Below are 25,173 nucleotides of genomic sequence, written 5' to 3'. Positions count from 1 at the left end.
TTAAGAGAGCTGTAGAGATGATTTTACCTGCAGAAGAAGTTCTAGGCATAAAAAGCTTGTTAGCCTCTTGAAGTAAAGTGGGTTTAAGTAGCCAAAGAAATTGATGATACTCTAGGAGAAAACTTTCGGAAATAGTTGGCAAAGGGAGGATCTCCATTTTTCTTAGAAATATTTTAAAAGACCATTATCTGGAGTCAGCCTCCAACTTAACCATTAATTTCTCCAGACCAGCGCTCTTCCCTGATTCCAGATTAGAGCATTCAGCTGCCTTTTTAAAAAAATGTTTAATCTATTTATCTATTTATTTATTTATTTATGGCTGCGTTGGGTCTGTTGCTGCGCGTGGGCTTTCCCTAGTTGCAGCGAGCAGGGGCCACTATTCATCGTGGTGCACGTGCGGTGGCTTCTCTTGTTGCAAAGCATGGGCTGTAGGCGCACGGGCTTCAGTAGTTGTGGCTCATGGGCTGTAGAGTGCAGGCCCAGTAGTTGTGGCATGTGGGCCGAGTTGCTCCATGGCATGTGGGATCTTCCCGGACCAGGGCTTGAATTCGTGTCCCCTGCATTGGCAGGCGGATCCCTAACCACTGTGCCACCAGGGTAGCCCTCAGCTGCCTTCTTGACATCTCTGCTTGAAAGTTTAATATGAATATGCCTAAGATGCCCTGTCTTCCCCTAGAAACCTGCTTCTCCCATAGTTTTCTCAGGAAATGGCAACTCCATCGCTTGGCCAAAAACATCCTTGACTCCTTTCATTTCCACATCCAGTCTGTTAGCTCTCTTCAAAAAATAATCCTCAGTCCAGCTACTACCACTAGTTCAAGACACCATCATATCTTTCTTGAACTCAAAATATCCTCCAAACTGGCCTCCCTGCTTCTGCTTTGCCTGGTGTTTGAACCTATTTTCAACATAGCAACCAGAATGCTGCCTTTAAAACCCAAGGTCAGAATCCTTCGGTGCTTCAGCCTTACTCTGAGTAAAAGTCCAGATCCTTGTAGTGACCTACAATGGCCCTCAGTTATCTATCTTACTGTTACCTCTTTGGTCTTCTCTCTTCCCCATTGCTTGTTCCACCATACAGAGCTGTTATCACCAGATAAAATGGCATGGCTCAAGTCCTCATCTCCTTCAGGTCTTTGCTCAAATATCAGCTCGGTGAATCTTTCCCTGGCCACCTTATTTAAAATAGCAATCTGGGACTTCCCTGGTGGTCCAGTGGTTGAGACTCTGTGCTTCCACTGCAGGGGGCACGGGTCTGATCCCTGGTTGGGGAAGCTCTGCATGCCGCGTGGTGCGGCCAAAAAAAATAATAAAATAAGATAGCAATCTGTTCCCCTGCCTCATTTCCCTTCTCTGCTTGATTTTTCTTTATAGCACTTTTTACCATCTGGCTTACTGTATATTGTACTTACCTACTGTCTTCCACTGTAATTAATGTAAGGTCTCTGAGGGCAGGGGATTTATTTGGTTCATTGCTATATCCCTGTCCTGCAGAACAGCCTGGCACATAGTAGCCACTTACTAAGTAGCTGCTGAATGAAATGGTAGATGTTGGCCAGATGCAGTTACATTTATAAGGCTAATGTTGCAATATATAGCTTCTCTATTCATCTCCTTCCTTAGGGAGACAATGGAGAAACCAGAAACAGTAACAGAGAAAATGCTATTATTGTGGACACTTAGAAGCAAAACAAGACAAAAGATTTCTATTGAGTACCTACTTGTGTACCAGACATAGTACATCAAATAATTCCACAACAGCCCCATGCCTGTGAGGTCAGTATTCTGGCTCCCGTTTTACAGCTGAGGAAAGCAGCTTGTTTGAGTTCACACACAAAGGTCCCCCTGACTCCAAGGCCCGAGTTCTTCCTAATGCACCACACTCCACCTCCTTCCTGGGTTGGAGAACAACCAGGAGTAACTGGACCCAGCTGTGGAGCACAGCAGGCAAGATTCGTTTTTTGCTGTGTTTAGCATGAGGTAAAATTGTCCCAGGAATTTCAGTCAAGTGTTCATCAAACTAAGTGTGGTTGTTAATATTTGGGTCAGGGACAGGAATGACTAATTCATACGTCTCCATTGAGAGAGGGGGAAATAGAGACAATTGGCTAACGTTTGTCAACTAAGATGCCTTCCTAGGACTCTTCTGGAAAAAAACTAAATGGCAAGCTTTTCGTATCTATATTTTGGTGAGTAATACTGCTCTTGGCTATTTTTGCTCTGGGCTTCTGAAACTCCAATTTCTAGTCAAGAAACTGCATTTCTGGGCTGTGTGTGGAGCATTGCCTAGGAGTTTGGTTTCCTGGGTTCTTTTCATCTGCTCTCCTGCAATGCAGGAGGAGCCTAGCCTGGTGTCCAGTTTCTGACTGGAGTTACCGCAGGCGCAGGCCGAAAGGGCTGCTAGCCACTGAGCTGTGAGTAACTTGCTTTTGAGAAGTAAATAGAACCTCGCCAGTAGAGAACCCAGGGGTGTGGCCAGTAAGTAGTTCTTTTCCCAGGCTCCTCCCTCCCCAGCCCCGCAAGTGACCGTAACCTTCTTTCAAGGCTGGAGAGCAGCCAAGTCCAGCCTAAACAATACTCTCAACCTCATTGGCTCTTTTGCCTTGCGGCCACTACCACCCCCAAGTGGCTAAGGCCCTTCCCACTGGGCCTCTCGGTGGGGTCAAGGTTTTCTAACTACCGAAAGGCAAACACCGAAGAAAGGGTGAAAAACACCTAGTATCCGTGGCCTTTAAATGATCAGCATTTTGGCTCCTGAAATTGGGAGGAAGGGTGGGGTCCTTGTCCCAGGGTGGATGGGCATCCTCAAGTGATATGTATGGCCAGAGCCAAAAAGGATGCTTCTGGTAAATGTCCAAGACCTGACTGGTGCCACCCCTAGTTTCAGCATGGATTTAAGTGTCATCCAGCATCCTTGGAAACTGCCAACGAATGCCCACGAAAAGAATCCGCACGAAAAGAAGTAGCATAAAGTTTGGGTAAGGTACAGCTGCCTGTCATCACAGGCATTAGCCCTGCCTGCTAACAGCTGGCAGTGACAGAATCAGAGGCCAGTGTGCTCACTTTTGTCCCATAATGGCCTGGCCTCAAAGCCAAGATCAGGATCAGCTACTCCGTCATTCCCCTAAGATTAGGACCACGGAAAGTTTGGTGTCTGGAAGCTGAGTTACTGAGAGATGGCCAAGGCCATCTCCAGATGTGGCAGCAGAGCAAAGCAGCTACAGAGAAAAATGAGTCGTCAGGTTGCTCCAGGGAAGTGAGTGCTCCATGAGAACTCCTAAACTTCCTTCACATCTTCAGTGGGAAAATCACTTGCTCCCCTTTTTGTTCAGGGAGTTGTAACGGTGCACCTTTTTTTAAAATAAAATATTTATTTATTTTTGGTTGCGTCGGGTCTTAGTTGTGGCACGTTGGATGTTTCATTGCGGCGCACGGGCTTCTCTCTAGTTGTGGCGTGCGTGCTTCAGAGTGTGTGGGCTCTGTAGTTGCGGCACTCAGGCTCTCTAGTTGTGGCGTGTGGGCTTAGTTGCCCCACGGCATGTGGGATCTTAGTTCCCCAATCAGGGATTCAACCCGTGTCCCCTGCCTTGGAAGGCGGATTCTTAACCACTGGACCTGACAGCTCATGTTTATCAAGCACTTTGTGCCAAGCACTATAAAATCCATAAGGTAGATGATACTATCATCTCCATGAGGACAAGGACTGTGTCTGTCTTGCTTAGTGTTACAGCCTCATCCCCATCCCATAGTAGGCACTCCTATTTCGTTGAACAAATCAAAAAGATAAAACTGTGATTTAATGGAGGAAAGAGTAGGTAGGAGCTGTTAAGACTTGGTGTGCCTTATGTAGAATTCTCGGCATAGCCCGTAAAGACTCTTAGTTGTGTGGGGAAAAAAAGGAAGAGAGGGAAAGAGGTAAACCTGAGAAAGATTAAAATACTGTGGGGTGGTAAAAAACAAAACAAAACAGCCAGGGAGGCTGAAGACCTGAATTCAAATCCCACCTCTGCCCCCAGCTGTGTAACTTCAGGCCAGTCACTTCTTCCCGAGCCTTAGTTCCCTCATCCATAAAATGCAGGTATCAGGTTAAACAAACGGATTTATTCACTAGTTCCTTACTGAGTACACACAATGTGCAAGGCATTGTTCTAAGTGCTGGTAACACTTTGGTGAACAAGGCCCCTGCTCTCATAGAGCTTGCATTCCCTAAGAGGAAAACAGACAATGAAATGAGGAAAATTCATGGACAGGACAACCAGGTGATAATAAGTGCTATGATGAAAGCAGAACAGTGATGGGATAGTACAGAGTGGTAGTTGTGGCTGGGTAGACAGAGAAAGCTTCTCCAAGGAGGTGACATTTCAGCTGAGACCTGAATTTGGTGCGTTGGCCAAAGAGTGGTCGGCAGTGAAGCATTTCAAACGGGGGAAACAGCAAGAGCAGAGCCAGGCAAGTTCAGAAACAAATGCTGTCTCTTACATTCTAGGAGTCTAGAAACAGCGATGCACTGCTTACATTGTTTAATTTGGTCCGGGATTTGTATTATGAAACCGTTTCTTGGTGGTGTGGCATATCTACTTCTTTATGGAAGTGTTTGGGCGGTGTAGAATCTTTTGGGAGCCCTGGGATACGTCCCTGTCTCTCCAGCTCTCCCACAGTGCTGGCCGCTCAGGGGCTCCCTGTGTAGATGCAGGCTCCATTTTAGCTGCAGACTCTAAAAGCAGACTGGAGAGAGCTGCCTCCTCCACTACTTACTCACAGCCTTGAAGGCCCAGAACCCCTCCCACCCCACCTAGTCCTCTTCCATTCTGACAAGCCAGAGCTTTGAGAGCACAAGATTCAGCTTCCTTGTTTTCCAGTTGGAGCAGCAGCCAGAAAATGAAACAGGAAACAGAGCGGAAGAGAAGGGGGGTGGGTAGTAGAGAAGGAAAGGAAGGAGAGATTGCAAGAAAGTAGGGCTGAAGAGCTGGACAAAGTTCTACCTCTAAAGGGTGACAGTTGAGCTTTTAAAAAACATTCTGATGTGTCAAAAGAGACCCCTGTCCTTTTTACAAACAGATTTTTGAGGGAATTTGGTGTGAACAGAGGGAACCTAAAGAATGCATGTCTTTTTCCCTGTGAATCCACAAAGGAAGGATAGTTCATTTCTCAGTTTTGTCTCTGCAAACACAGTACTGCTTGGAGCCTCACAGACTTCTAGAGATCCAAGCCACAAGCTTAGGCCCCAGGCACGAGTGTGCCCCACGGCTCTGCCGATTCACTCACATCCCTCCGGAGCTGAGAGCAAGGGTGTGTCACCGAAAAACCTGGGGTTCTAAACTCCATTTTCCCCCTTCTCCTTCAACACACCACAACTAAAACGTGATTTATCCACCTTACACACAACAAATACCTGAGGGCAGTTCAGGTCCCAGGGCCTGAAATGAGCTATAAAGAATCAAAAGGCACAGTCCCTGGCCCCCAGAGAACTGCTGTGGATTCGCTGTCTTCGCCTGGAGCGAGAGCAACCACCTCTTTTGTTCCCACCCACAGTAGTAGCTGTTGCGGAAGATAAAGCCCTCCCTCCGCCAGGGCTGTGGCCAGAGGCTAACCCAGACCCTAGCTTCGTTTGGAGGGCAGATAACTGAAACCACAGGCGGCTTTGGAATCCTGAGAAACGAGAAATCCACCAACGGAGAAGGATTTATTATCTATTTCCTTTAAGGAGGGTGCAAAGCTGTTCTAACAGTTTCCGTTACAGGGTTCCCAACTGGCCGCTCCTCCCGCACAGACAGTTCTGTTGAGTTAGCTTCTTTCTTTCTTCTGCTTTTTTGGGCCCACTTTCTACGAGAGAGAAACTGCTTGAGTAAGGAAGGAGAAAGCAGTCCTGGGGGTCGTTCTCTGAAGTTTCCTTCACCGCCCTCGTCAGCCACGGGAGGTGGGGCTGCGGGCTGCAGCGGGAGCGAAGGTCCCGAGCAGCCGGAGGAGGGGAAAGTCGGGGGGAACCCCCACTTTCTTCACGCCCAGGACGCAGGGGGCCGCTCCTGGCCACAGAAGCCCCAAGCAGGCTTTTCTTTCCCTTCAGAGAACAGCTATTGTGTGCTAGGCCCTGTACTGAGCTGTTGTTGCCTGACAGCAGGGAAAGTGCGGCTCTGCCTTCCGTTTAGAGGCCGCGGGGCAGCCCCCAACTCCGAGGGCCTTGGCCCACACGGGAACTCAGTGGATGTTTGTGGGGTGCAACTGGGGCAAGAGCACCGACTCGGAGACAGCAGCCCCGGCGGACTAACTGAAGGCGGGGGGAAGGGGCTGAGGAACCCCTGGTGTCACCAAAGCGGGAAAGTGCCAAGGCGGAGGAGAGCGGAGGAGAGCGGAGGATCCGGCTCACGCCACCCACACCCCGCTCGCCCGGACTCAACATGGCCGCTGCGGCGGGGGGCGGGGCAGCTCCGAGTCCCGGCAGGAGCGGGGCGGGGCCGCCATCAGCGGAGCCAGTACGCAGGCGCGGCCGCTCGGGGCCCCGGATGGAGGAACTGTGGTTCGGGCCCCGCCTGGGAGGTAGAGACCGGCGGGCGCTGGGGATCCGGCGCCAGCTTGGGAGCCTAGGAGTTCTGGGGGGAGGGAAGTTGTCAAACGGAGGCCGAGGGAAATGAGGCGGAGGCCGCCGAGAAGCGAAGAGCCCCGCCCCTCCGCCATAGCGGCCTCCCAGGGCCGCCTCTTCCGTTACAGCCTCCCGCCCTCCCCTGCCTTCCGGCCCTAGGCCGCGACGGGCCTCGCCGGCCCCCTCGGGAGTAACCTCTGAGCCGTGGCCCCTTTGGGGAGAGGAGATGCCCAATCCCCTCTTGGGACTGTGTCCGAAAGGAAGGGGCTAGAACGGGCTTCGGACCCGCCTAGGCTGGCAGAAGGCGGCCCCTGCCTCGCGGCGGCCATCAAGACCTCTGGTCCTAAGGACCCTGGGTCCGAACACCACCACCCACCCCGCGCCCGCCCCTGAGGATGTTAGTCTTACAGCCCAGGATGTGAGTCCTGGGCTCCGATTCAACAGGTTTTCCTATCTGCTCAGATAGGGCCCTCCCTGCCCTAAGCATAGCCAGCAAGAGCATGCGCTGTCACTGGACAAGTCCTGGGCTGGGAGTTGGGAGACCCTGGTTGTAATTCTGGCTCTGAAAGAGCGCATCCCCTTTGGCAGGAGTGACGGCTGGTGGAAAGATGGATGTTTCAGACAAAAAAAAAATTCTCCTTAAATATAGCCTTGGGAGTGCCACTTGACCCCAGTGAGCCTCAGTTTCCACATCCATAAAATGGCGATGGTAATTACACAGGGTCTAATGAGATCTCTGACGTAAAAACTCTGGAGAGTCTTATTACTCACCTCTCTGGGGCATATTTATCTCACGGGAAAATAGAGTAAAACTAGTTGCTCTGTAAGTGTCCTGCCAGTTCAGAGGGCCTGTGATTTCGTAAACGGGTTGTTGGGAAGTAAAGCCCGCAATTAGCTGAGAGGGAGAGCTCACTGGCTTTATTTTTGTTTTCACATGGTTTACCTGTAAACTAAGTGTAGCTACAAGTCGTCTGTGATCGCTGGGTCTAGAGCTTGACTCTGGAGAAAGGAAAGGAAGAATGGAAGCCTGGTGAAGAGGCAGAGGTGGGTTCCGTGCTTTTCTTTTCCCAACTCTTCTGCATGTGGGTGGGAAATGAAGGAAGGGAAAAAGTGAATTCACCCTCGGATGGAGAACCAGCGGCCGTGTAAGGTTGGCTGTGCTTGTTTCTACGATTCCTTTCGATTCGGCGAGTCAGATGTTGGCAGTGTTGGGGGGATTTCAGAAGCTTGCCTTTGAACTGAATTTTGATGAGCAAACCGGTGTGGCGTTTGTGGCCCCTCCCTTCCTCCAGGCCTCCTGGTGATGGAGTAAGCAACAGGCGCCCCCTTGTGCTGAGAGGAAAGAGAACTGTTGCTTATGGCCAGTTTTCTGGAGAAATTGTATTTTCCTGTGGCTTCTGTGACTTTGTCGTTTTGCTCTCAACATGAGATATGGTGGGAGGAGTACTCGGAGCAGGGATTTTATATCCAGAGCCAATGAACTGGTGAAGCCATATCCAGTGCTTACTACTTCCACTCAATTAGAACACAGGCTTAAAATGCTTGTTTGTAGTGCTAGGCCCTGGGGATATAGTTGGGAGCAAGATAGACAAAGCCCCTGCCCTCATAAACAACCTAAATAAGCAACAGCAATAAAGACGACAAGGCAGAGTGTAATGAGAGCATATCACATAGTCTAGTGAGAGTCAGAGAATTCCAGAAACAAGTGATAACCTAAAGGTTTGATAGGAGATAGGAGAAGGAAGAAAAGTCTTCCAGGCCTTCCTCCCTGTTAATTTCTCAGTTCTAGTATTTTTTCTTTTAGCGTTAGTTCTTCACCCCAAGTTGATGAGCTGCCCCTGATGCTCTTGCCCTTCCTTCTGATTTCCGACTGGTTCCGTAGGAGCCATTGCTACTTCTTTTAGCACAAGGAATTGTTAAAAAAAAAAAAAAAAATGCCTTAAAGTGCATTCCTTCCCTCAGAATGGCTTTGCAGTTGTTTATACATTGCTGCCATTCCAACAAAGAGATGGGAAATAACAGTTTTCCCCATCCCTAGTAGTCGACTCTGTCGTCCCCCTAAGTTTGTTTTAGCAATGTGAGCTGGCTGAAGTCCTGCTGAGTGGTGGTTTTCTTTTCCTTCTCCACTTAATTTAACAGACCAGCTGAACACACATCAGAGAGCTTAACTCGAGTGTGTAGTCATTATGGTCTTCCAGTTCAGTTCTATGCCCCACTTTTGGGACTCTGGTTTGGGACCTAGTTTATTATTCTGGGCAACAGAGAAAGGGCACACACTAAATAACGGCAACCACAATATAGATTTGGTACTACTTCTTCACACTTCAGTCCATTTCACATCGTGACAATTTCATGAGACAGGCAAAATAGTCCGATCTCATTTTTTAAATTAATTTATTTATTATAAATTTATTTATTTATCTTTGGTTGCATTGGTCTTTGTTGCTATGCATGGGCTTTAGTTGCTGTGAGCAGGGGCTACTCTTCTTTGTGGTGCGCGGGCTTCTCATTGCGGTGGCTTCTCATGTTGCAGAGCACGGGCTCTAGGCGCATGGGCTTCAGTAGTTGTGGCACGCAGGCTTCAGTAGTTGTGGCACGCGGGCTCAGTAGCTGTGGCTCACGGGCTGTAGAGCGCAGGCTCAGTAGTTAGGGCGCGTGGGCTTAGTTGCTCAGCGGCATGTGGGATCTTCCCGGACCAGGGTTCGAACCCGTGTCCTCTGCATTGGCAGGCGGATTCTTAACCACTGTGGCACCAGGAAAGTCCCCCGATCTCATTTTATACACAGAGAACTGAGGCTTAGAACAACAAAATGAGAACTTATGAATGACAAAGTCAGGACTTGAACCCAGGTCTTTAGTTCCTGGATAGGGGAACTCAACAGGCTTTTAAAGGTTTTCTGTGAGCTTAGCTTTCCAGCTCCATGCCTATCTGTGTGGAACTTCCCCTACAAGAATACAGTGCTTGAGAGTGACACCAAAAGGTCCCATCTGCCTTTAAGACGCTTTTTCCTCATCTGGAAAGTAAGGTGGTTAAGTCTGCCATAGTAGTCCTGAAGCAGGGGTGATGTTTTCATGAAGAATGCTTTCAATAATTTACTTTCTGCCTATGTGTGACATTTCCTCTTTGGGTTTTGGAGTTTAGAAGCCTGAGGGAGTTCATCCCTGGCAGCAGCCCCCCTGAATTCCTGGTGGTGAGAGGATGTGGCCCCTGGACACATCCCGGAAAGAGGTCCTGGGGTTTGCAGTCAGCTGCCGTGTCCTGACTCTGGTGCTGCAGGTCAGTCTCTGATCTTTTGTCCTGAACATGCCATTGCCACATGACTGGGGTAGACATTAAGAATAGGCCTCATCTTCTTTCCCTTTCCCAGATGCGCCCCCCCCACCCCCGACCATGTGGTTAGAACTATAGAGACCTAGACCACATAGCTGAAAAGTGGGCAGGACTCGTAGATATGACCTATTAATCTCTTATTTTATATTTATTTATTTTGATCTATTAATCTCTTATTTTACACATGAAGTAGCTGAGGCCCAGAAAGGATAAATGGCTTCCTTAAAGTCACAAGGCAAGTTAGAGAAGGACCAGAATCAGACCCCAGGTTTCCTTACTCTTGGGCTAGTGGTCTTTCCAGCAGACCATGATGTTCTGTAACCAGAACAGGTGTGTTCTGGTTTAGGGTGTGACAGCTCAAAGCGTTGCCCTGGGTCCCCTGACCAGGAGACTGAGCGTTGCATCAGTCAGTTGAGTGGGAGAGAGGTGGCACTGTCCTGAGACCCTCTGTGTATAGTTGTTTAGTCAGCAGTGTCTCCTACTCTTCCCCCAGCTGTGTCCCCTTGCTGTCTCACCCACACACAACCTGCAGAATGCATTTTGCAATTCCCTGTCCCCTCCAAGGCTGCCCTTGATACATATTTTAATCAAATTTCAGGTATATATGAACTATGTATGGTGCCTAGCACAGTGCCCAGTGCTTAGTAGGTCTTCAGTATCTGTTATTGTTGAATGTATGTCAACACCCTAGGGATGTTCTGTTAGCATATTATATGTGCCTTTCATCACAAGCACATTCTCTCTGAGGCTCATCGGTGGTTCCTTTGTGGAAAACTCCTTTTTTCTCTCCTCCCCCACTATGTGAGGCATAACAGCCTCTGCTGGGTCCCAGGTTTAGTTAGAAGTGTCTTCAACTTGGAGACTAGGGCTGTTACCTGTGACTGTCACTCCTGTCCCACTTGTTTTCACTGTTTGAAGTGGCCTGATAAAGAAACTGACCGAAAAAGGGAAGAGCCTTAAAAATGAGGTTATACTCCTGTTGCTAGGCTGGAAAACTGACTTGATGATGGCTTTGAACCAGCATCAGCTGAATGATTGACAGAACTAAGGGAGCAATACTGTGACTCGGCATCTGGGATAGGGTACCAGGACAGCCGGGTTCTAATTCAGATGGTGATTTGGAAACAGGTATGTTTCCTCTATACTGTTCGCTCAACCACCAAATTTTATTAAGTTCCTGCCCTGGTCAAAGAACTATGCTAGGTGGGAGTATAAAAAGTCACGACCTCTTTTCCCTTAAGCAGCTGACCAAATCTAACGGGGCAAAAAGACATTTAATAATAATGCTATTTCATTATCCTCCCCTCCCCGCCTTCCAGCTTTAAAGCTCGCGCCATCAGGTTATACCCCAGTTACCCTTTGTTGTTGCTGTCATCTCTGTTAGCGACAACTCATTCCTCCTCATTCCTTGAAGGTTTTAGCTCCTGATTCACTGCTACTCTTTCCAGCACTACTGTATATTTCTTGGTGGTTTCAATATTAGTAAAGCTGATACATCTAACCACTATCTCCTATCTTTCCAGTTCACTCCCTCCACTACCCCAGTTCTAACGATTCTTCCACTCCCTCAGGACTTATCCATTGATTCTACCACGGTTTCACTGTCCCTCACCTGCCTCATGGCTTCAGCTCCACTTCTTACCCAGCTTAGATTCCATGGTCCACCATGCATACACGTACAACTCACTCGCTCCCTTCTCTCTATGTCTTAATCACAAGACAAAAGCCCAGCCATGGTTAAATTCAATTCTGTGTCTACTCCACGCATGCATCTGCCCAGAGAAAAGCACACAACTGTGTTAACTAGTCTCTTTGTATTCAATATCATTAACCCAAGTGAGTCCTTAGTGCTGCCTGGCAATCTTAGTGTATTTCCCTGGTCCAGTCGCTCACCCATTCTCTCAAATTTTTCTGCACATCAGAATCAGCTGGGAGAGCTAAAAACAATCTAAACGCCCAGGCTGTACCCCACATTGGTTAAGTCATCAATGTTGTAGCAGGAGGGAAATCCAGGCATCAGTATTTTTGAAACCCCTTGGGCGATTCCAGCGCACAGCCTATTTTGAGAACTAGGGTCATAGATGACTTATTTTACACGTTTTCCTCTTAAGTCTCTAGCACCTTTTCCCCAGCTTGTTTTCCTGAGTGAAAATTCAGAAAAGTAGAAGCAATAAGAAGTAACCTTCTGAATACTTCCACCACAGCCATCAGCATACCTACATCTGCACCTCTGTGCCTTCACTACTGAAGGGTGGATGAACTGTCTGTCTCCTCTCTAAGGCCAGTTCCACCTCCAAAGCAGATTCCATCCCCTTTTGCCTGCTCCAGCAATTCTTCCCTTTCTCGCCTGCATACTCAGTGGTTTCCTTTCCACTGGATATTCCCATTGGCAAACAAATACTTACCTCCCGCCTTTGGGAAAAAAAACAAGATTTCTCTTGACCCCACATTGTCATTCACCTACTACCCCATTTCTCTGCTTCCCTTTACAGGAAAACTCCTCCAAACAGTTGTCTGTATCTACTGTCTCAATTCTTCCCTTCTCTGCTGAACCCAGTCCAAGCAGTCTTCTCTCTCCTCCACTCCACTGAAGTAGCTCTTGTCAAAGTCACCAATGACATTCCCATTGCTAAAGCCAGTGGTCAGTTTTCAGTCCCCATCTTACTTGACCTATCAGCAACATTTAAGAGCCGATCACTCCTTTGCTTTACTTGGTTCTATGACACCATGCTCTCCCGGTTTCCTCCCTACCTCACTGACCTTCCTTCTTTACCTTTATTGCTAGATCCTCACTGTCTTCCGAGCCTCTAAATATTGACATGTCTGAGGCCCAGTCCTCAGATCTCTTCTTTTCTCTATCTGCACTTCTTCCCTGGGTGATCTCATTCAGTCTCACACCTTTTAATATCATCCATATACTTATGACTCCCAAATTTATATCTCTAGCCCTGATTGCTCTCCTGACCCTCAGACCCATATATCTCACTGTCTCGTTGACCTCTGCACTGGAATGTCCATCTCAAACTGAACTTGTGATTCTTCCCCGACATGTCTGTTCCTCCTCATTTTATTAAATGGTAATGCTTCCACTGGCTCAACCAAAATCCTAGTTCTCCTTCATCCCACAGGCTCTCTTCAATGCCATCATCCCAGACCATCATGCGGAAGCCTTCTCACCTCCTCGCCTCGCCCCCTCCGGCTCTGTGGACCAACTTGTGGAAAGTCTCCTGGGCGGCCTGTCTCACTGGGATGCTGAACACTTCCTGTTCATTGCTGAGCATGGCTACCTGTATGAGCACAACTTTGCCTTCTTCCCCGGTTTCCCCCTGGTCCTGTTGGTGGGGACTGAATTGCTGAGACCCCTGTGGGGGTTACTGAGCCTACGGAGTTGCCTGCTAATCTCAGTAGCATCGCTCAATTCCTTGTTCTCCGTGCTGGCCGCACTTGCGCTTCATGACCTGGGCTGTCTGGTTTTGCGCTGTCCCCGCCAGGCTTTTTATGGAGCGCTGCTCTTCTGCCTCAGCCCCGCCAATGTCTTCCTGGCGGCTGGCTACTCAGAAGCTTTGTTTGCCCTCCTGACATTCAGCGCCCTGGGGCAGCTGGAAAGGGGCCGAAGCTGGACTAGTGGACTCCTCTTTGCCCTTGCCACTGGTGTGCGCTCCAACGGGCTGGTCAACGTTGGCTTCCTCGTGCATTCTCAGTGCCGAGGCTTTTTCTCTTCTCTCATGGTGAGGAATCCTCTGAGACAGCTCTTGAAGCTGATGGGCTCTGTGTTCCTGTCAGTGCTCACACTTAGCCTTCCCTTTGCCCTCTTTCAATATTACGCCTATACTCAGTTCTGTCTGCCAGGCCCAGCCTACCCCATTCCTAAGCCCTTGCTGCAGTTAGCTGTGGACAAGGGCTACCGAATCGTAGAGGGAAATGAGCCGCCTTGGTGCTCCTGGGATCTTCCCCTAATATACAGCTACATCCAGGATATCTATTGGAATGTTGGCTTTTTGAGATACTATGAACTCAAGCAGGTGCCCAATTTTCTACTGGCTGCGCCAGTGGCTATACTGGTTGCCTGGGCAACTTGGACATATGGGACCACCCATCCTTGGCTCTGCCTTACACTTGGGATGCAAAGGAGCAAGAACAGAGAGACCCCAGAGAAGCCTGAGCCTGGATTCCTCAGTCCTCGGGTGTTCGTGTACCTGGTCCACGCTGCAGCGCTGCTGCTGTTTGGTGGTCTGTGCCTGCATGTTCAGGTGAGGTGGACTCCTGGCTGGGAAAAGGTGGGAACACGGGCCAAAGCCCTCAGTCGGGGACAGGGAAGACCTTTAACTTTGCCCATTTGAGTGACCTGTACCTAATTTATTCATTCAACAACTATTTGGGGGTGTTTTTAGTGTGAGTCCCTGGGTCAGATCACTGAGGTTAGAACATAAATAAGTTAAGTTTGCTGCCCTGGTAGGTCTTGTGGTCAAAATGGAGAGACAGACATTTAACGGCTTAAATTATAGTATAGTGGGATGGAATTGGAGATATTTTTGAGGTAAAGTATTGTGGAAGCACAGAGGAAAAAGTAGCTAACTGGCTGAAGGAGGTGAGGAGGGCATCATATTTAGGCTGGGTCCTGAAGGGTAAGAAGGAATTCCATTTAAGAAGCAGAGGAAGAACATTCTGGGCAAATGGAAGGGCATGTTCGAAGACAATGAGAGTTGTGAAAGGACCTGATCTGACTGAGTTATAGGAATAGCACAGAGGGTATCTCTGGGACCTTCCCCTAACTTACAACTATACCCAGAATGTCTGCTTGAATGTCGACTTTCTGAGGTACTCTGAGCTCTGGCAGGTGCTCCATTTTCAGAGGAGCTCTCTTGTGCAATGTTCAGTTGGTGGGGAGGATAGAGAGGGATGGGAAGGGTTTGATCATACATTCGATTTTTTTTCGTTCCTGGTTGTGGCCCCAGGTCCACCATAAACCCTGAGGAAGTCTTTTTGTCTCCATGCTGGCCACTCCTCAGCAGTTTCTGCCTCTTGGAGGCGCACATTGGCTGTTTGTAAAGTTCTCTGCGCTATGTGACTAAGAGGCACAGGGGAAATAGAAAGGAGCACTCTGTGTTTGTAGCTGGATGAGCTAGTAGAGTGAGTGCCAGCGAAGCTTAGAGTTTCAAGGATAGACGAGGGGGGGCCATTTGGAGACCTGGCTCTGAGCTTCCCTAGAAGGACAGTGTTGAACCACAGGATCCCTTGCCCCCTTTCTCTCTGCTTTGCCATCCCCGTGGGATGAGGGAACCGTTTCAGGGGGCAGGGGATCAGAGTCCTGGCCCTGGGCTAAAAGTGGACCCCACAGACTTTTTTTTTTTTGGCCATGCCGCGTGGCACGTGGGATCTTAGTTCCCCAACCAGGGATCGAATCCACGCCCCCTGCGTTGGAAGCATGGAATCTTAACCACTGGACTGCCAGGGAAGTCCCCTGACCACCCGCTGCCCCCACCATAGAATTTTTAGTATCAGTTGGCCCATTATTGTGGTAATTAGTGTGTAGCCATGTTTATTTGTAACATTGCAGTCACCTGGCTGGCGTCATGCACAGCTTTATAAGGCAGATCCTAAGCTCTGCTGAATGAATATCTTTTCCAGTGTAATACATTTGTAGTCGTAGAGCTATAGCTCACCCAGCAGCAGGGAAGTCCCAGGCTCATCCAATTTGAGGCAGTGACATTCCAGTAAATGTGTGGGTTTTCCCCCTCTTATGATTTCCAGGTTCTCACCAGGTTTTTATGCTCCTCCACTCCTATTGTGTACTGGTTTTCAGCTCACTTGCTTCAAGATCAAGAACCACTGCTGAGATCCCTAGAGACTGTGCCTTGGAAGCCTCTTTCAGGGGCCTCCCCACCAGGACAAAAGGTCCCCAGAAACTCTATCATGGGACTCTTGTACAACTGGAAAACTTGTTCTCTGGTCACACGGTGCATTCTAGGCTACTTCCTGACCTACTGGCTCCTGGGACTACTCCTGCATTGCAACTTCCTACCTTGGACATGACCTGGAGACTTAGGGGACAGGCTTGAAGCAGACTTAACCAGGGTCTGAAAGTACAAATACATGCTGGGGCTGCCTGTGCTGCCCTGGAACCCTTACTCTGCCCGTTAGAACCTCTCTCTCCTTGAAGGTTGGTTAGGAATGGGAGAAGTGTGAGCCTCTAGAGAGCACCTTCTGGTCCTGGCTATGGCAGACTTTAGGGTAGTAACTATTTTCTCTGTAAATGAAGAAATCTTATTCCAGGTCTAAAGCATACCTGGATCTGTCTTGTCAATCAACCATAGCAGAGATAGTCTTAAACTTACCACCTACCCACACGTAAATTTAAATGTAAATTATTTAAATGTGAATTTCATCAAAGGCTCTAGCTGACAAGCTGGTCATAGTCCACACAGTGATGGCGGAGGCCTGGACAGTGTAGCCTAAGTACAATGGGACCATCTTTTCTAAATGGGACATTGTTTCTGATTATTTTTTTCATGATTTGTTCACTTATTTATATGAAAAACCTTACAAAGATACGCAAATTAAACAACTCTTGATTATATCTGCAATTAATTACCTTTTTATTTTTTAAATTATTTTATTTTATTTTATTGGCTGCACAGCTTGCGGGAGCTTAGTTCACTGACCAGGGATTAAACCCGGTCCACAGCAGTGAAAGCACCGAGCTGGACCACCAGTGAATTCCCATAAATTACCTTGTTAAAAATATAATACAAATTAAGGGCTGAGACCCTGCCACATACTCTGCATCCACACTTCATTTGGATATTAAAGGTCAATTGAGGCAAAAAAAATTAATACAAGTTACTTGGGGGAAAAAAGTCATGGTAAGAAGAACATTGCATGAGGAGGCAGGAGGCCTGGATTCTGGTCCTCTCAGTAAAGCCCCACTTACCAGCTGTGTGACCTTGGGAGAGTTTTCAGAGCCTTAGTTACCTCTTCTGAAACTAGGGGAAAATTACATTCTCCCACTGGAAAAAATATCCAGTTCTCCTCTTTTCAGCACTCTGAGGAGTAATTTCAGTGACGTTTCCTCTGAAGGAGGAAGAGCAGTGACAGTTGGCAAATAAGGCTCCCCTGTCCTGTGTAAGTAAGCCTGCCCAGGGGCAACTAAATGTTCAATGTGTGAGCAGTGACTGGTTTTCCGGCCCTGCCTGAGTGCCTGTGCTTTCTTGATTGGTAGGTAAGGGTCAGATGAGCCAACACAGCAGCAGGAATTGATAAATTGTAGGTAAGTCCAGGGTTGAATGAAATGGTATCTTCCTGGCCACCATTTGGTAATGGGCTTGACTCTATAATTGTAGTAAAATCTTGACCCCTGCTGAGCTATTTTTTCTCATTCTTTGAGCCAGGTAAGAGGCTCTGCATCATCACCACTCTTTCCCCATTTGAGCCAAAAATTCCAACAAGCAGAAACTTCGAAATAGATGGATTGACACGCTCCCTCTGACCATGACTGAAAGTTAAACTTGCCAGCTGAAGGGAAGCTCCTGGCTGAGCCCCAGCACCCTCTATTGGAGCTCCTAGTCAGCCTGGCCAATAAGCATTTCCCATCCATCGCCCCAGCTTTAGCACAGCTGAGAGAATTTGGTCCAGAGTCAAATGCTTCTGAAAATGTACACACAGCTCGGGACAGCCCTCTGCCTTCTGCCAAGACACCCGAGTGCCCTTCTTGGCAAAAGATGATCACCCCTGCCCTAGTGTCCCTCCAGTTGGCAGAAACTGTTCCCTCCCTCCTCACCCACAGCTGCAAATCTGGGGACTTCCACCCTGTGTGCAGGAAGCGTTGAGGGCCTGATTCAGCTCTTTATTGCAGAGGTAGGAGTACTAGATTGTTTGCTCTCGTGGATTGACCTCTTTGCCTCTTTTGGGGGGGATAATCAGAACTGATTGTTTCCCTACTGGAAGAGGTGACTCAAACTCCGCAGGGTAGGGGGTGATTTCACTGCTTTGGCAGTCTCAGCTTAACGTTCACACTAGACCTCGTCACCCCCAGAAACAAGTGATTTCAAGGACCGGAAACCCTATAAATGCGAACCTCTCATTTCTCAACTAATACCAAGGAACTAAATCACTCTGGTATTTTGCAAAGACCATTCTGGTTACAGCCGATCATAGAGGAGTTAAGTGAGGACCCCAGCTAGGTGGACGTACCTGGTGTGACCTGGAGATGGACACAGTTTTCTCTCTGACCTTGGAGGGATCTAGTTCTCTAAGGAGCTAAGGAATGGGCTGATTTTATGGCCAGCAGCTGTCCTTTTACTATGCTATTAACAGTCTTTAATAGCCTTCGAGAGGGATATGAAGGGCCCAAGGCAGGAAGCTTCCTGTTTACCCTGAGGTCTAACAATGCTGCAGCTGGGTTGGGCGTCTACAATTTCAGAGAAAAGTCATTTCCTTCTGAGACCCAGCTAAAACAGAAACCAGACGCTTTATGTACCTAGAAGTAGATGCTTTTTTGTTCTTTAATGAAGGTGGGAGGAGAGGGAGCGTTTGACATGGCTTTACCAGTCCCCCTGAAAAAAAAAAATCACTTTTCTTGAACAGACCCTCTCACCCTCCTCCAAAAAATGTAGTGTGTGCAGGCTCATGGGATTTGCAACTGATTGATTCTTTCAGCAATTGTTTAGTATTGCCTGTTTTAGGGGACTAAAGAATACTCGCCCTGCTTCCTGTCCTCAAATAGCTGCCTGATAGAGTTTCTAGCAGAAACACAGGAACGTTAATCAAGGAAAAAACTAATAAATTCTGGGGAATGAAGAGATACTTAAACTTCTTGCTCAGTATTCTCTACTTGAACTTTTTATGGTGAGGATGAATTAAAATTTTACTTGTATGCTTGGGAAAAGGTAAGTGTGGTACAGAGTAAGTTCTCTGTAAATTCACACAAGATGGAGATCCCTCCCAGCTTGGAATACTTGAAAAGACTTTGTAGGGAATGGCCTTTGAGTTGGACTTTGAAGGACAGTAGGATTTGAAGTTAAGGGCAGAGAATGAATATAGGAAGCAGGAAACAGAACAGGACAGGGAGAGCTCAGTTTGAGTGGAACTGAGGTATTGTCATTGTGGTCTAAGCATTGAAATCAGCCCCAAGCCCAGCTCCACTGTGTACTAGCTGTGTAAAGGTGAGCCAGATACTGAATCTCTAGGCCTCTGTTCACTCATCTGTAAAACATGGATAACACTATCTACCTCATAGATATGAATAATAATGTTATCTATCTCAGAGTTATGTGAGTTAAATGAAAAATGTTTAGAATAGTACTAACAAAAGAATAGCTGCATTTTGGACATGTTGAGTTTACAATGCCATCAGCACATTCATATGCCAGGAAATGTGGACCAGGAGACAAGGAGAGGGGTCAGGGAGCAATCCACACAGACATGATAATTATAGCAGCCATGATATTGGATGAGATTGTCAAAAAGAAAAAATGTAGAGAGAGAAGGAGGGCCTGTAAAACCTTGGGCAAGTGACTCAACTTCTCTAAACCTGTTTTCTCATCTCTAAAATGGGGGTGACATCACTTACCACACAGAGTAGTTATGAAGATTAAATGAGATAAAGCACTAGATAAAGCACTAGCATAGCACGTAGCACATAGTAAGAACTTAATGAATGGTAGCTATTTTTTATCATCATCATCGTCATCATTGTTATCGTCGTCATTAAAAAACCAGGAACAAATATTATCTGCTGTACACAACATTGTAAATCAACTATACTTCAATAAAAAAAATTTTTTTTAATTGCCTTTCTTTTTAAGGCTGAATAATATTCCATTGTATGTATATACCACATTTTGTTTATCCATTCATCCTTTGAGGGATATACTTGGATAGCTCCACCTTTTGGCTATTGCGAATAATGCTGCTATGAACATTGGTGTACAAATACATGTTCAAGTCCCTGTTTTCAATTCTTTGGGGTATATACCCAGAAGTATATATTGCTGGATCGTATGTTAATTCTATGTTGTTGTTGTTTTTTAGGAACTGCTATACTGTTTTCCACAGGATTTGCATCATTTTGTATTCCCAGTAGCAGTGCACAAGGATCCAAATTTCTGTACATCCTCACCAACACTTATTTTCCTTTTTTTTTCCTTCTTCTCTTTTTTTAAAATACTAGCCATCCTAGTGGTTGTGAAGTTGTATCTCACTGTAGTTTTGATTTGCATTTCCCTAATGATTAGTGATGTTGAGCATCTTTTTATATGCTTATTGGCCATTTGTATACCTTTGGAGAAATGTCTATTCAGATCCTTTGCCCTTTATTTATTTATTTATTTTGGCCTCACCACGTGAGGCTCATAATTTCTTTGGCAATACAGTTACCTCAAAATATTTTTGGAGGTGGGCTTCCCTGGTGGCACAGTGGTTGAGAGTCCGCCTGCCGATGCAGGGGACACGGGTTCGTGCCCCGGTCCGGGAAGATCCCACATACGGCGGAGCGGCTGGGCCTGTGAGCCATGGCCGCTGAGCCTGCGCGTCCGGAGCCTGTGCTCCGCGATGGGAGAAGCCACAACAGTGAGAGGCCCGCGTACCGCAACAAACAAACAAACAAGCAAACAAAAAACAAAAAAACAAAAAAAAATATTTTTGGAGGGACTTCCCTCGTGGCGCAGTGGTTCAGACTCCGCACTCCCAATGCAGAGGGCTCGGGTTCGATCCCTGGTCAGGGCACTAGATCCCACAGGCATGCCACAACTAAGAGTTCGCATGCCACAACTAAGGAGCCCACGTGCTGCAACTAAGGAGCCCACATGCCGCAACTAAGGAGCTGGCAAACTGCAACTAAGGAACCCTTGAGCCACAACTAAGGAGCTCCCCGGCTGCAACTAAGACCCGGTGCAACCAAATAAATAAATAATAAAAATATTTTTAAAAGAGAGACAACATTGTAAATGAACTTTACTCCAATAAAAAATAAACATTAGGGACTTCCCTGGTGGTGCAGTGGTTAAGAATCCACCTGTCAGTGCAGGGGATACGGGTTCAAGCCCTGAACCAGGAAGATCCCACATGCCATGGAGCAACTAAGCCCGTGCGCCACAACTACTGAGCCTGTGCTCTAGAGCCCGTGAGCCACAACTACTGAGCCTGAGTGCCACATCTACTGAAGCCCACACACCTAGAGTCCGAGCTCTGCAACAAGAGAAGCTACCATAATGAGAAGCCCACACACTGCAACAAAGTAGCCCCCGCTCACCGCAACAAGAGAAGGCCCATGTGCAGCAACAGAGACCCAACGCAGCCAAAAATAAATAAATAAATAAAATTATTTAAAAAAAAATTACATTTAAAAAATAAAAGAAGTAATGAGACACAAGCTTTAAAAATATATATATATTTTTGGTATATAAATCAGAATTCTCCAGAGAAACATAACCAATTAGATGTACGTGTGTGTGTATCTGTATCTATATGTATGTATGTGTCTATATACATAGAGAGAGAGAGATTTTAATGAATTGGCTCATATGATTGTGGAGGCTGGCAAGTCCACAATCTGCTGGGTAGGCCAGCAGCTGGAGACCCAGTGGAAGAGCTGATGTTATAATTTGAGTCTGAAGGCAGTCTACTGGCAGAATTACCTCTTTCTCAGGGAAAGTCCATCCTTTTTCTATTAAGACCTTCAACTGATTGGATGAGACCCACTCAATTTATGGAGGATAATCTGCTTTTACTCAAGTCTACTGTTTTAAATGGTACTCTTATCTGAAGAAAAACCTTCACAGAAACATCTAGATTATTTGACCAAATATCTGTGTACTGTGGCCTAGCCAAGTTGACACACAAAATTAACACAACAGATTTCTGCTCTATTTGCTTCTAGTCAGATCCATGTGACACTAACCACACTCAAGTTCTTTCCTAGATAGAATTCTCAAGCTGATATATTTATATCCTCATCACCCCCTCGCCTCACTCTCAGCATAATAGTGGCTACATTGAAGTCATATGAAGTAAGTGGAAAGGCCACACTCTTTACCTGATATTTGCCTTAGAGGTAATCACATCTTTCACCTCATGTTGTTCAAGACATTTTTTGATCTTATACAATTTGTAGTCAAGAAGCAGTCATCTTTTCTGACCCTGAAAGGCCCATCATTTTTGGACTTTCTCCATTTCCCTTTCACCTCTGCTTGAAAATCAGCTAATTTTCACCTAATTTCACCTCTTTCTTCTAATACTTTATAAAGACACTTGTGCTAGTTATTAAGTTATTGTCTCAGCTCCAAATCCACCCTTCTACTTTCTACTATGAGATAGTGGAGCTGGGACTCTGCAAATCACTTTTCTGCTGTTAGCTGACTCTACTTTGGGCTCTGCCAATGGGGGCCACTAGAGGGCGATAGTGAGGTCACAGGAGGAAGAAAGGACTCCTTTCTTCCTTCTGCTTCCTGTTCGTGTGAGGTCACCCTAGCAATGCTCCTTCACCCCAGCAGCAGCATTGCCTTCCTATAGCAACAGCTGAATCCACTTTGCAGTTTTTCCCAAAAGTTACAAACCCAGCTTCATGGTGTCCCAGTCAGAGACACCAGCACCATCTGGATAGCACCTCTTTCTCAGAAGTGTTGGTCCCTCCTCTAAGTTCAGAGACACCAGACACCAGCACTAGACTTAGAGGTCTGAGTTTCAGCTCTGTAGGGCCCCTCTTCTTCTTTTTTTTTTTTGGCTGCGCCACACAGCATGCGGGATCTTAGGTCCCCAACCAGGAATCAAACCTGCACCCCCTGCAGTGGAAGCAGAGTCTTAACCACTGGACCGCCAGGGAAGTCCAGGGCCCGTCTTCTAAGTTTCTAAGTTTTAGTAATTCCAAACTCTTTCCTTTGTTCTCCTAGCCCTAGGAGTTATAGATGCTTCCTGCTGTTGCTGCCTCCATGGTATCTCAGTTTTCTTTTCATCCTTTTAGTTATCTAGTTAACAACTTTATACCTAGTTAACCATTCTAACCATTCTTTATGTTAGATTTTCCCCAATGACTGGTGTGGTTTCTGTCTCATTGGCGGGACACTGACTGACACAGAAATTAGTGCTAGGAGGGGTCCCAGGAAACAGACCTCAAAAGATGGGATTAGGGAACTGGTCCGGTTGTGTCATTGGGTTTGAATGTGCTAAAGCTGCTTGTCAATGAGAAACGTGATGCCGCTAATCCACGGCATGCCGTGGCAACATGATTAATTAAATTATCACCTGTGGTTATTTGTGATGAAGTGCCAACTAAAAGGCAAGTGCCTTGGGGGCCCAAGTGGTTGTTGCACCTGACTGTTATGGCAGTGATGATGGCTTACAGGGACTTTGTATGGGAAGAATTCTTCTGAGTGCATCAGAGTCCTTGCAGAAAGAAAATGACAAGCTTGGGTCTTTAGATTTTTTTGATGTGGACAATTTTTTTAAAGTCTTTATTGAATTTGTTACAATATTGCTTCTGTTTTATGTTTTGGGTTTTTTTTTTGGCTGCGAGGCATGTGGGATCTTAGCTCCCTGACCAGGGATCAAACCCACACCCCTTGCATTGGAAGGCGAAATCTTAACCACTGGGCTGCCACGGAAGTCCCAAGCTTAGGTCTTTAAACTCTCGGCTCAAGACATGGTCAGAGAGTCACAGAGCTTCCATGATAGCCATAAAAGACTCTCTTATTTCTTGTAGCCACCAGCCTTATTTGCTACAAATAAAACAAAAATATGGTGCATGTTGTAGAATTTCATTAGTTGAATTCAGTCTGACTAAGCCTTTCCTGTGATTGAGAAGAAGTGGGACCCTAAAACTTGGAATGGAGACATGTGGTTTGACTCTCTTCTAGGTTCTCAGAGTCTCCTCCATTCTGCCAGCAGATGGAAAGGAGAGCGGAGATCAGCACTTGAGAGTTTTATGGGACAGTCTGTCACTTCCACTCATATTCCATTAGCCAGGATTCAGTACCTCTCTGTAAGAGAGGCTGGGAACTGTGGGTTTTGGTGAGAATGGGTAGTGTATGCCACACTAAATGGGTCACTAGTGACATTTAAGATAGAATTCTTAGGGGAGTTGTAAAAAGTTAAGAAATGATTAAGTGACAGGGAAGTGGTAGCTACTTTTTAATAAGAGTGGCTAATGAGAGAGAAAAAGATAAACCTGAAGCTAGAGTGAGGAGGTAGCCAAACACGGAAAGCAGTTTCTGTTGTTGGTTTTTTAGTTTAGTTTTGCATTTTAATTGATAGAGGAGAATTGAGATGCATTTGTAGTCTCAGAGAACAGGAAGAGAGATAGGACATGAGTGGAGGGTTGGCCATGGACAGAATGAGGCCCACATCTTTAAGATGAGAGGAAAGGATTGATACAAATAGAAATTATGAGGTCGAGAGGAGGGTAGCTAACAGTCAAGCAGGATAGTTTTGGTTTCTGTAAAGTGACAAGGAGCAAGAATTAGGGTTGCAAGAAGATCCAGTTGAGGTGGGACAGGATCTGTATTTGAACCAGTATGTCCAGTTTTGTGGATTTGTTCCACAGCCAAAGAGCAAGAGGGGAGGAAGTCCACAATATGGTTCATTCCAAGGTGGGGCTCATCAAATCCAGGATCTTTGGCACCAAGGGCATGGTTCTGTGGCCTTTGTCATGTGTAAAAATTACAGAACCTTGAGGTCATTGTTGCTGTCTTTCTACCCCTCTGCATCGTGTATTCTGACTTCTTTTCTTACTCTCTCCTATCCTAGTCTCCAGCTCTCTCTTTTCCTATACTTTTCCTTAGGTTTTCCAGTAACCCCAGTGTGGTGGACAGACCCTAAGGTGAGCCTCAGTGATTCCTGCCTGCTGGTATTCACACTTTTGTGTGATCCTCTTGAGTTCAAGTGGGACCTGTGATTTGCTTCTAACCTATAAAATATGGTGAAGGTATTGGGCTGCCACTCCCATTACATATATGTTACGTTATGTAAAACTCTGTGTTAGCAGACTGGGGCTAGAGATTCTCCTTGTGGGCTTGATGAAGTAAGAGCCCATGTTGTAGAAGCCCACGTGGCAAGGAACTGTGGTAACCTCAAGGAACTGCAGGTGGCCTCTGAAACCTCAGGGAGGCCTCTGGGTGACAGCCAGGCCCTCAGTCAGACAGTCACAAGGAAATAAGTTCTGCCCACAAAGCCTGAGTGGGTTTGCAGGTATTTTCTTCCCCAGTTGAGTCCCCAGATGAGCATGCAGCCTTGCTGACATCTTCATTGCAGCCTTCTGAGACTAAGCAAAGGGCTC

The 25,173-nt window shown here is 46.8% G+C and overlaps 1 protein-coding gene across 7 annotated transcripts; it reads left to right on the top strand.

Annotated features, from left to right (window-relative positions):
• The first annotated feature begins 6,473 nt into the window (after positions 1-6,473).
• Positions 6,474-24,703, top strand: PIGV (phosphatidylinositol glycan anchor biosynthesis class V). Of its 7 annotated transcripts, none has more exons than XM_060309304.1 (5): positions 6,474-6,534; positions 7,533-7,621; positions 9,720-9,854; positions 13,037-14,158; positions 24,680-24,703. In XM_060309304.1, the coding sequence occupies exons 3-5, from the start codon at positions 9,777-9,779 to the stop codon at positions 24,689-24,691; spliced, it is 1,212 nt and encodes a 403-aa protein (XP_060165287.1). In that variant the 5' UTR covers positions 6,474-6,534; positions 7,533-7,621; positions 9,720-9,776; the 3' UTR covers positions 24,692-24,703. The 7 variants fall into 7 exon arrangements, with proteins under 7 accessions (XP_060165287.1, XP_060165270.1, XP_030729220.1 ...); XM_060309287.2 differs by lacking the exon at positions 24,680-24,703 and adding an exon at positions 19,938-20,847; XM_030873360.2 differs by lacking the exon at positions 24,680-24,703 and adding an exon at positions 15,660-19,919.
• The last annotated feature ends 470 nt before the right edge of the window (positions 24,704-25,173 follow it).

The sequence above is a fragment of the Globicephala melas genome, chromosome 1 (genome assembly GCF_963455315.2).
Source record: "Globicephala melas chromosome 1, mGloMel1.2, whole genome shotgun sequence".
NCBI lineage: Eukaryota > Metazoa > Chordata > Mammalia > Artiodactyla > Delphinidae > Globicephala > Globicephala melas.
Note: the sequence above shows the minus strand (reverse complement) of the source record. Positions and strands in the feature narration are given on the sequence as shown.

Bases quoted from the DNA above. Each gene is read 5' to 3' on its own strand.
- PIGV (XM_060309287.2), top strand. From the start codon at position 9,777: ATGTGGCCCCTGGACACATCCCGGAAAGAGGTCCTGGGGTTTGCAGTC. The intron at 9,855-13,036 runs GTCAGTCTCTGA...TTCATCCCACAG, and splicing joins TCCTGACTCTGGTGCTGCAG to GCTCTCTTCAATGCCATCAT. The intron at 14,159-19,937 runs GTGAGGTGGACT...GTTGTTTTTTAG, and splicing joins GTCTGTGCCTGCATGTTCAG to GAACTGCTATACTGTTTTCC.